General features: G+C 35.1%; 3 protein-coding genes across 3 annotated transcripts; all 3 read left to right on the top strand.

The window, feature by feature from the left end:
• Positions 1-1,295: 1,295 nt before the first annotated feature.
• Positions 1,296-5,644, top strand: LOC140991825 (uncharacterized). The gene is made up of 10 exons (XM_073461990.1): positions 1,296-1,306; positions 1,414-1,470; positions 1,533-1,644; positions 2,753-2,931; positions 3,188-3,331; positions 3,463-3,642; positions 3,750-3,879; positions 5,344-5,347; positions 5,443-5,501; positions 5,603-5,644. Exons 1-10 carry the CDS (start codon positions 1,296-1,298, stop codon positions 5,642-5,644), a joined length of 918 nt encoding a protein of 305 aa, XP_073318091.1.
• On the top strand, positions 5,366-9,225 carry LOC140991824 (topless-related protein 4-like). The gene is made up of 17 exons (XM_073461989.1): positions 5,366-5,501; positions 5,603-5,687; positions 5,838-6,087; positions 6,211-6,320; positions 6,427-6,496; positions 6,652-6,725; positions 6,803-6,898; positions 7,020-7,115; positions 7,214-7,341; positions 7,429-7,666; positions 7,739-7,882; positions 7,963-8,052; positions 8,152-8,259; positions 8,339-8,449; positions 8,544-8,726; positions 8,813-8,941; positions 9,037-9,225. Exons 2-17 carry the CDS (start codon positions 5,652-5,654, stop codon positions 9,172-9,174), a joined length of 2,001 nt encoding a protein of 666 aa, XP_073318090.1. The 5' UTR covers positions 5,366-5,501; positions 5,603-5,651; the 3' UTR covers positions 9,175-9,225.
• LOC140991683 (topless-related protein 4-like) lies at positions 9,145-10,631 on the top strand. Its single transcript, XM_073461780.1, has 4 exons — positions 9,145-9,387; positions 9,800-9,969; positions 10,064-10,236; positions 10,319-10,631. Exons 1-3 carry the CDS (start codon positions 9,340-9,342, stop codon positions 10,233-10,235), a joined length of 390 nt encoding a protein of 129 aa, XP_073317881.1. The 5' UTR covers positions 9,145-9,339; the 3' UTR covers position 10,236; positions 10,319-10,631.
• Positions 10,632-11,646: the final 1,015 nt, after the last annotated feature.

Raw genomic sequence — 11,646 nt, 5'->3', positions numbered from 1 at the left:
TCAAATATCGAATAATTTGATATGAACATTGCTAAAAAAATAAACCAACATATTTGATAAACAATATGAAATGCACGAGAATCAAAATTTGAAACTAAATAATCCATCACACTAGTAATCGCTACTCATGTTTTTTTTTTATATTATAAAAATGTTAGTTTGATAGATTTTTTGATTGGAGGTTAAAAAATAACCAATCATTTTCCACTTGTTTCCACTTTCAAACATACAATATCAGAACTTTTAAATTGAAATTTTAAAATATAAAATATCACACAAATCATATTCTTTACGTATAATTTTACCTTTCTCATAGTTATTATTATAATATTACAATACCAACCCACCCCGCTTATTTTGAAAAATGATAAAGGACGTGTTTGGACATAGAAGTCGTAAATTTAAAATGAATTTAAATAAGTATAACTTTTTAAAATGAATTTATTAAAAAGAAGAAGCAATTTTAACGTTAAATAAATATTTTTATTTATAAAATAGAAATAATAACAGGAAAACGAAAAATTCTAACTTTTTAAAAATAATTTTTTATACTGTATAAAAAATTTTTGTTACTAAACAATACTTTTACGGTGCGTTTGGTTGGAGTGATTAGGTGGGTTTATGATTTTTAAACCCACCTAATCCAATGTTTGGTACGATTTTTATTTAACCAACTCAATCTCTTCTATGAATGATTAGATTGTATTAGGTGTGATTAAATAATACCTCATTCCTCCCTAGGATTATTTATCCTTCCTATATCCCTATCATGTTTCCAATTTTACCCTTTCTCTTTCACCAACGTCGGACCACCTCCGCTGCTGGACCGTCGTCGAGCCACCGTCGGACCGCCGCTGGACTGTCGCCGGACCGCCTCCCTCCGCCGACGGCCGTCGGACTACCTTCGTTGCCGGGCCGCCGCCGACCTCTGCCGATCGTCGGACCACCTCTCATCGTCGATCTCCGCCGTCCGTCAGACCACCTCCCCGCGCCGACCAGCCGCCGATGCTGTCGGACCGCCTCCCGCCGCCGACCACCGACCGCCTCCGACCGTTGGACCACCTTCGTTGCCGAGCCGTCGTCGGAGTAAAGAAGAAAAAACAAAAAAAAGGGCAATTTTGTTATTTCATCATAAATTTCAAAATTATCCCATACTTAAAAATTATACCAAACATAATACTATTTTACATCATATATTACATTTCTATCACAATCATTTTTTTTATCATTTACATACTAATCATTAGTTTATTTTATCCTCCTACCAAACGCAGCGTTAAAGAAAATAGTCTCAAATGGACTCAAAGTCAGCCTCTTACAAGCGTGACTACTTATCTCAGCTTTCTTATCACAATCTCCAGATCTACTTATCAATAAGTCAAAATACTTATACTGACTTTAATTAATTTGCAGGAGAAAAAGAGAGGGTCAGATTGACAAATTTGTTGACTCTCTTTTTGAGAGGACACCGTTTTCACACACACACCGAGATCTCTCACTACTTAAAAAACCCCCTAAGATGGAAGAAACAGCACGCAGAATTTAGAAAAAAAACCAGCATTTGCAGAAAAGAAAATCCCAAAAAAAGAAACCCAGAAAAGCTCGATCTTCACATATCTTTCACTCCAATTCGGAAATTCCGAGGTAAAATGTTGCCTGTGTGCATGGATGAATGTATATGTGTACCTGTTTTTTTTTTTCATTTTGCCTGTTTGTTACAAGGGCTTGTGTTCAGTTTTGTTCTGTCAAGTCTTTGCATGTGATTCTACATATTCGATCTGTTCATTTTTTTGCTCTATCCGTTTAGATCTGCACGTTAAATGATGCAGACGGATTCGATTTATATATCTAGCGAAAAATAAAAAAAATCTCTCATTTTTTCAAACAGAAATTCCTTAATTTCTTATTTAACTTGCATGTGAATTTTCTTGAATTTTGAAGGGGTGGAGTATTTATGAGAAATCGGTGGATTTAACAGCGTGGGATTTTCCTGAATTGTTTTTTGGTGGTTTTATACTTTGTTAAATGTTGGGTACAATGCATTAATAGTCATTCAATGAAGGATGCCAAATATAATTTTAAAAATTTCAACCATTAATTTAAATTTCAAAGTTTTGCTCGATTGCATGAATCCATGAAAAATAAAGAGAACATCATGGCGAATTTAAAAGGCTATACGTAAAATCAACACTGATTCAAATATATACGTAAGTTTGTGCTGTAATTCAATAATTTGATTTTAGAAATAAATTAAAATATGTCAAATAATTTAAATATTGAATAAGTTAATTTACATGTTGAAATCCATAGGAAGCAGATTTTATTATATACTACAAGTGGAGTGAATTATTTATAGTGGATAGCTTTTAAAATGAATCTCCTTCAATTTACATGGGCTTTAAAATATTTAGAAAAAAAGTAAATAAATTTGAAATTAAATAATCTTATAATAGTAATTATTTGTCCCTACTCATTTTTTCGATTGGAGGTTTCCCTCTACAAAAATCAAATACACGTCCCATACTTTTTTTTTAAAAAAAAGTCATAAATCAACCATTTTCCATTTATAATTTCAAGCATGCAATATTAAAATTTCTAAATCAAAATTTTAAAATATTACAACGATTACACAATCATATTATGTATTATCATTTTAGATTTTCAGATTATTATTATTTCAAGAAAGTGTACTTAACTTATCACTTATCAATAGGTGCGAGCACTTATTACAATTTTCTTTTTCAAAGGACAGCTTTTTCTGACACACCCCGGAGTAAGGACCTCTGACTACCATATTAAACCCCTTCGGACAGGAGTAATAGCCGCACAGAATTTAGAGAAGCTAGCTTTTGCGGAGATAAAAAATAAGAAAAAAAACCCAGAAAATTCTCCATCTGTACGTATCTTCTGCTCACTTTCGGGAATTCCGAGGTAAAATTACTGCCTGTGTTCATGAATGTATGTGTACGTATGTTCTTTTTGCCTGTTTTGTTCATGTTCGATTTTGTTCTATCATGTTCTTGTATGTGCTTTTTCACGTCCGATCTGTTGTTTTTGTTCTATCTGTTTGGATCTGTATGTAAGGTTTCATTGAATACTTACAAAAAGAATCTGTCATTTCTTGGAAAAAGTTATTGCAATTGGAATTTTTTTTTAACCTGTATGTTAATTCTCCTGGATTTTGAAGGGTTGAAGTTCTGAGATCTGTGAAATTCTGGGCTTCGGGAGTTGTTTACTTATACGAAAAAATGGCGGCTTCAGTTAACAGAGAGATGGTTTTCTTGCTGCTTCAGTTTCTGGACGAGGGGAACTTGAAGATGACTGCACGCATGTAAGATTTTTTTTCCCCGGGTTATCTTAGATTTATTGATATTTAAAAATCCGTGTTAACTTTTAAATGATTAAGGGCCTTCCATTTTTTGTGGTTAATTATTGTACTAACATTTTTGTTAATGATTGGAGGTTGGAGAAGGAATCAGGGTTATTCTTCAACATGAGGTACTTTGAGGAGAAAATCAATAATGGAGAATGGGATGAGGTCGAAAGTTACTTGTCATCGTTTACTAGGGTGGATGAAAATCGTCACTCCACGAAGATTTTCTTCGAGATCCGAAAACATAAGTATCTCGAGGCCCTTGATAAGTAAGCTTAATTTGCTTGGTTTTTCTTGTTTTGTCGTGATAAAATTCAATCACTAGGGAGTTTTTTAAATTTTTTTTGGTGTGATGATCTTCTTTTTGGTTACATAGGCAAGACAAGGATGCAGCTATTGAGATTCTTACAAAAGATTTAAAAGTGTTTCAAGCATTGGATGAGAATCTATACAAGGACATGACTATGCTTTTGACTTTGAACAACTTTAGGTACAAGTTCTTCAACGTATATATGCATATATTTGTTGATGATGATTGTTCTTGCATGAGCCTTTTGTTGTGTGTGATGACAGTTATCGTGTTTGTTTTTTCAAGTGAAGAAACGTTTTTAGAATAAAATTTTATGTTTTCAACTATATAAAAATTTTACATTGATGATATGTCTAATAAGGCACATGCCACGTTAATATTTCGATGAAAAATGATTAAAATTGAAAAAAAATATATATTAGCAGAGACTAAGACATTAAATAGGCTATTGCATTTGTTTAGTCTATTGGCGACAGATGTTATAAATCAATCGCTATATTAATGGACTGTATCTATTTGTCGCGTAATTAGCGACAATGTAACATATTTCCATAACTAATTTTTAAGTATAATAAAAAATAAAATTAGCGACGGAACTTGTATCTCCATAATTAATTGCGACGGAAATATTTGTAACGTCTTTAAATTACGATAGAAATTTACAAACCGCCGTAAATTCTTTGTCAAGTCTATTGGCGAAGAACATAATAAATCCATCACTATATAATGGACTACATGTATTTTGTCGTTTAATTAGCGATAATGTAACATATTTCTATCACTATTTTTTAGTATAATAAAAAATAAAATAAGCGACTTGTATATCCATAGTTAATTTGCGACGGAAATATTTGTACTGTATTTAAATCCAAAATAAATTAGTGATAGAAGTTTGAGTTTTGTGGTTAATCAATGACGACCATAAATATTTGTATTGCTGATGTGACATAAGCTACGTTAGCACTTTGGTGATGTTAAATAGGCTTATTGTATTTGTCAAGTCTATTGGTGACAAAATATAAATTCATTGCTATATTAATGGACTATATGTGTTTGTCACTTAATTAACGATCATGTAACATATTTCCATCACTAATTTTTAGTATAATAATAAAAAATTAACGTCGAATTTATATATCCATAATTAATTTACGATGAATTATGATTATATAAATTAGAATGGATGAATATGATCCATGCTTATGTGTGATAAATCACATATGATAAACCATGGCACAACATTTAGTATACCACTTAGCATATGATAGACCATGGCACAACATTTAGTATACCACTTAGCATCTTTCATGCACTTCTCTTCGTCTAAATATCAATTGGTGTGTGAATAAAGAGCCGTTCAATGGCGATTGGCTAACAACTCGCCAATCATCAATGCTTATATGTGATCATAAATGTCTTCAAATCCTTTCTATCCTCTTTAAGCCATTAGCATATGTAAAATTTGTAATCATGAAACTTTTCTTGATTGGAGTTTACTTGCCTTTGATAAAATCATATGCATTATTACTACACTCTCCAAATAATTCTTTTGGATTTAATAACTGGAATGGCAAAAAATGATTCCCTAATCTTATTTTATTTTCAAGATCCCACCTTTATCACATCTTTCTGCTTATAATGAAACAATTCTCATTTGCAGGGAGGTCGATAAGCTTTGTAGGTATAGAGATGCCAAGTCAGCTAGGATTGTTTTGTTTATTCAACTAAGGCGATTGATTGAGGCGAACCTGTCTTTCAGGAGAAGCTTCAGTTTCCTTCTTTTCAAAACGCGAGGTTGAGAACTTTGATCAACCAGGGGTAATATGTCACGAAAATGACAATCAAATCAACCTTTTTTTTTAGTGTTTTTGGATACATATATGAATGCTTAGCATATACTTATGCTCGGATTAATGCAGGTTGAACTGGCAGCATCATCTCTGCAACAATCCAAGGCCTGATCCTTATATGAGATCTCTCTTAGTGGACCATACTTGCGGACAGGTGAACGTTGCTCAGGCGTTGTCCTCTGCGGCTAATGCATTGATCCGTAGAAGATGATTTCATATTATTTAAGGCTCACTTATTTCCTATCTTGTGATGCTCTTATTAGCTATTCGTATCTACTCACAGTCACGGTTATATTGTTTTCAGGCCAGCAACATGCAAATCGATGAGGCGGGGCCGAGTAATGCACAACCCTCGCACATGCGAACTGATGAAGCCGCGGGGTTGAGTGATGCACAAGTACCCTTGCACATGCAAATCGATGAAGCGGGGCCAAGTAATGCACAAACCTTGCACTCATCTGATGACTTGCCGAAGACTGTTGTGGCAAATCTGAGTCAAGGCTCAGCTGTGAAGAGCATGGATTTCCATTCAGTTCAGCAGACTTTTCTTCTTGGTAAGCTGTCCATATTTGTATGAATTTCTTGAATAGTTAATTATTTTAGTTTGTTCACTTTAAATATTGCAAAAGAGAAATGACAACATGTTTATCTGCACATATATTTACTTTCCTTTTCAGTGGGAACGATCACCGGTGACGTTTCTGTGTGGGAAGTTGGTTGTGGCAGGATGCTCGCCTCTAGAAATTTTAAAGTTTGGGACATGGGTTCTTGCTCTTTGCAACTACAGGTATGCTTGTCTATGTGTGTGTGTATTTGCACACATTTTCTAGAGAAACTTTATTTTTATTCTTGAAATATTCTGGCTAATTTTGTATCCTGGATTTTATTTCTAGGCTTTGTTAGCAAATGAATACAGTGCATCAGTGACTTGTGTTAGGTGGAGTCCCAACGGAAACGGATTTGGTACGTTTCGTTATTGGTTTCTAATATTTTCCTCCTTTCAAAGTTTTGTAAAGAGAAATAATTGAGCATGACGTGGGAGTTAAAATTACAATATTGAAGCTTTGAACTATAAATTCCTGAGTTATGACATTATTCTTATAACGAATATGATCCAGGAGTTGCATACTCAAAGCACATGGTTCAATTGGTTTCCTACCATGGTGGTGATGACTTAAGAAACCATCTTCAGGTTTGTTTTGGACATTTCAAAGTATGTATGTGCAAGACAATTATATTCGGTAAACCATTTTTTTGCTGTCATTTTAGGTTGAGGCACATGTCGGAAGTGTCAACGATCTAGCTTTCTATCGTCGGAACAAACAACTGTTGTTCATAACATGTGGAGACGATAAAACAGTCAAGGTTGGTAATTTTAAAGAAAACAACTTGATGCACGTGCATTGCACATCATTTGCACTTTTATAGCACGAAATCTCGAGAATACTAGGCTTTCTGTAGAACTCCCATATTGTTTTTTGTTTAGGTTTGGGATGCAGAGACTGGTACTAGACAGCATATTTTCGAGGGACATAATTCGCCTGTCTATTCTGTGTGTCCACATACTAAGGGTGATATTGATGTAAGTACTCACCATTGGCCTTTTCTAACATGTACAAAATGGTTCAGAAGATTGCAAACATTTTCGAAGATTGTAGTAACTTAATTTAATTGTTTCAGTTCATCTTCTCGACTGATGTCGATGGAAATATCAAGGCGTGGTTGTATGACGATGAGGGTGAAAGAGTTGATTATGAGGCTCCTGGTCGTTCTTGTTCTATTATGGCTTATAGTGCTGATGGGACAAGGTGAAACTAAGGGTTCTGCATTTGGATAAATTTCTTGATCGCCTAACCTGAATTTTGCTGCTTGTTATTTTATATTTCCATCCATAGGTTATTCTCGTGCGGGACTAATGGAGATGGCGAATCGCACATCGTGGAGTGGAATGACACCGAAGGAACGCTGAAAAGAACTTATCTAGGGCTAGGGCAACAATCTGCCCTTGAAAAGGGGCATTTCGACACCGCAAAGAACCGATTCTTAGCTGCTGGTGACGAATTTGCCATCAAGTACTGGGACATGGACAACATCAACCTCTTGTGCGCTGTTGATGCAGACGGTGGTTTACCGGTAACAAATATACTAGAAATCTTGTAATTTAACTCAAAAAAATTTGGGAGTAAGAATATGTTTCTTTTCCAGGCTTCCCCTAGCATTCGGTTTAACAAGTTAGGAACACTGCTTGCCGTATCAACAAAGGACAACAGTGTTAAAATACTTGCCAATGCTGCTGGTAGTCAACTGTTGAGCATCATTAGAGATCAATATACTGGCACATCTTCAAAGGTAAATAAAATAAAGATTTTTTGAAATGGAGCATTGCTTAGTATATGTATGTGTGCATACGTCCAATGTTTGTTATGCAGGCACCTTTGATTGTTCCTCTGGGTCCTTCCAATTCCGGAGCTGGGCCGTCTAACACTGCCGCACCAAATGCGCCGACTCTTTTTTTACTGGTACTGAACAATGAGTTTTCCATGTTAGGAGAAGCGTGTACTTCATTTGTTTGATGGTCAAAAGACCCGAGAAGTGTTCATTTTTGGCCAAATATATAGGATAATGTAGATGCCACGGGGAAATCCAAGATTTCCGGGCCAATTGAGATCAACGAACGATCTCAACTTCGTTCCTTGAAGCTCCCTGATCGTTTGTTGCCAGTGAGGGTAAGCTGCATTTGCTAAAAAAAATCAGATCTTGTTCTAATTCTTTATGGTTAGTATTCTCATTTGCAATTGCGTATAGATTATGGGGATGGTTTATACAAATTCCGGGGGTTGCATATTGGCTCTAACATGCAATGCAATCCACAAAGTATGGACATGGAGAAGAAACGACAGGAACATGGATGGAATGGTTCGATCGAATTCTTGTTTTCTGCAAATGTCGTTCCTTAATTGCCTCGTTGTTCTAATTCATATTTAACCGATTCATCCTTGTTTTTGTCTAGGTGACCACCAGCGGTGTACCTCAACTTTGGCAACCTTCTGGGGGAACGTTAATGACAAATGACATTAGCGCCATGAACCTAGAGGTAGTCCGGGTTCCTTGCTTTGCACTTTCGAAGAATGACATGTACCTTACGTCCTCATCGGGAGGAAAGATTTCCCTTTTCAATACGACGACATTCACGGTAAAGCCAGTGTAGTTTTTGCTTTCTTGTTTCATATAATAGTACGCCTTGTGGTAAAAAGGTTTTTCACTGGTCGTTCTATGCAGAGGGTGAGTACTTTTATGACCCCTCCTCCTGCGGCTACTTCTCTTGCCTTTTTCCCTCCGGACAACAATGTTCTCGCTATCGGAAGGGAGGATGCCGCCATACTGATTTACAATATTCGAACGGATGAGGTTCACCATTGAAATGAAACTCGAGTGCTCTTGATGCTATATATCTTTTAACTCAAATTTGCTCACCGAAAGTGTTAATTGTGTTATATGTGCAGTTGATAGCCACACTGAATGGCCATTACAAGAGAGTTACCGCCCTTGCGTTCTCTACTGCTCTAGACATCCTCGTGTCCTTAGGAGATGACGCCAAGGTTTGTTTTATTGTTTTTTGTTGCACGAAACGATCCATGTAACCTTGTGCCTTCTATTATTTCCAGCTTTGCTTTTGGAGTACCAGTGAATGGAAAAAGAAGGCAAGCAAACCATTGCCAATTGCTCCAGAGTGCACACCGAATCCTAATGCACAGAGCCGACTGCAGTTTCATCCGGACAAGACTCACATCTTAGTCTTTCACAGGATGCTGATCACCATGTACAACGCGTTTAGGCTCGAACGCATCAACCAGGTACGAGCGAGCCTTTTATACTTTAAATTTTTACCTTCTTCTGTACTAAAATTTCTCATGATCTGGGTTAAAATATGTTCGATTATTGTCAGTGGGTCAGGAAAATGGATATTAAAACTAAACTTTTAGAAACTAAAAAAAATGCAAAATTCCATATTCACAAATTATGCACGAAGATTGCATGCACGCACACACATTTTCTTCTAGTTTTCTACGATTTTTGGCTTGTTGATTGCTTAATATTCTAAATACCAAGGCCAGACGGGTAAAAAACCACGGACAGAAAATTAATATTCACTATATTGAAAATTATGTAAATATAACTGTGCAAAAATTGTGCAAAAAGTCGAGCATTTCGATTCAGGCCTAATAGAATACGCATCACAAGCTCACCAGAAGCTGGTTTGTGCAGTGGTTCCCGGAGAGATCGAGTCCTGCAATAACAGATGCCACATTTTCCTGCGATGGACAGTCTATTTACGCAACATTCGATGATGGAAGTGTGGGTATCTTCTTTGCACCAGCACTGCAGATCAGGTGTCGGATCAATCCGACCGCGTATATAGTGCTGCCGACTCCGAGGTACATAAAATATCATATAAATACTTTTGAACAGCATATGCACGTAGTTTGCACACACATTCCAATCATAATGGTATCTTGATATTTTTTTCAGCTCGATAATTTATCCGCTGCTGGTTGCTGCTCATCCTTTCGATCCTAACCAGTTTGCTGTTGGGCTCACCGATGGTGCAGTGTGCGTGCTGGAGCCGTTGGAAACAAACGAAAGCTGGGGCGTTGCATGTGCACGAGGTCATGATGGTGCGGGTCCAAGCCGAAAAACTTAAGGTAGTGAATGGTTCATTTTCAAGTTGGATAATGAATACTTTGCAGTAAAATAAACTATGATAGGGGTTCATTTAATTTGTAGGTCTTTGCTGGTGTAAGTGCAGTCGAGCTTGTTCGGTTAATTTTTGATCATCGGTTGTGCGGTGGAGCAAGGAGTGCGTCGAGCTTCGGAGGTTGCATCTTGTGCATTGTTCTGACGTGCGAGATGTTGAAGGAATGACGGGTGATACAATGCTGGGAAGAGAAGAACCAATGAACTTGGTGGATTTGTCTCATTGCCATAGCAAAATCTGGAGTGTAGCAAAAATTGGAGTTTTAGTTGTGATAAAACACGATTTATCTTGTAAGCAGTTGACGTGGGAAAAACTTGTACATGAAAGTATAAATCGTGAATACAAAATAGAGTAAAGTTTCATTTCTTGTATCTTCTTATTTATTGAACATCGTAGAATTATACCATAATTAATTAAAAAAAATTATTTAATTAAAAATCACAAAATAATTGTTAAAATTTCAATTTCTCGGTCATCAACACTCAACCGAAACAATTCTCCTGATTCAATTTTTTTATATTGATAATTTTCAACAATATTAACGGTAGTGTCATCTTCATTCAATTAGTTTATATTGAAAGATCGAACCACATTATTATTATTATTATTATTATTATTATTATTATTATTATTATTATTATTAATATTATTATTATTATTTATGAGGTGTTTGTTAAGAATGTTTGTTTTTTTTTAAAACACAGCGAATGAGTTGTACACCATAAAATATTATATTGAAATTTTTTTCATCTTACCAGTGGTTTTTATTTTAATAATTTTTAAGGATTTCCACCTAAATCTCGGTGTCCAGTTTTTATACTTTATTTTCATATTATTATCTCAAGTTGCTGCACGCGAGACCAACAATTTGTTACTCCCTTGCTATTTTGTTGTTGTCACTTAAATATTTACTAATATATCTAGTATGACTTAAATTTTTTTTTTTTTTATCCTTTGCCAAATATTGTTTTAAAAAATCTATACATAAAATCCACACTCATATATATGTAAGTTTGTGCTGGAATTCAATAATTTGATTTTATAAATAAATTTTAAGATTTCGAGTAATTCAAATATATATCGAATAATTTGAGATGAGCATTTCTATGATTTGAAAGAATAGCTTAATCAGATTTTCGGTAATATAAATGCGGTGAATTAGTTATTTATATAGTGGATTCAGTGACATGTATATCTCATAATCAAATAATCTTATACCATCTATCAATATTATAATATTAGGTATAAAATCAGTTCACTCACGTGATTGTTTTTAATTCTATAATATACTAATTTTTTCCCCAAAGTACATGCTACACAACGGCTGTCTTGATGCCATCTGTTTCATTATTTAGCT

Source organism: Primulina huaijiensis, chromosome 13 (genome assembly GCF_012295235.1).
Source record: "Primulina huaijiensis isolate GDHJ02 chromosome 13, ASM1229523v2, whole genome shotgun sequence".
NCBI lineage: Eukaryota > Viridiplantae > Streptophyta > Magnoliopsida > Lamiales > Gesneriaceae > Primulina > Primulina huaijiensis.
The sequence above is the reverse complement of the archived record's forward strand: the minus strand, read 5'-3'. Positions and strand labels throughout refer to the sequence as shown.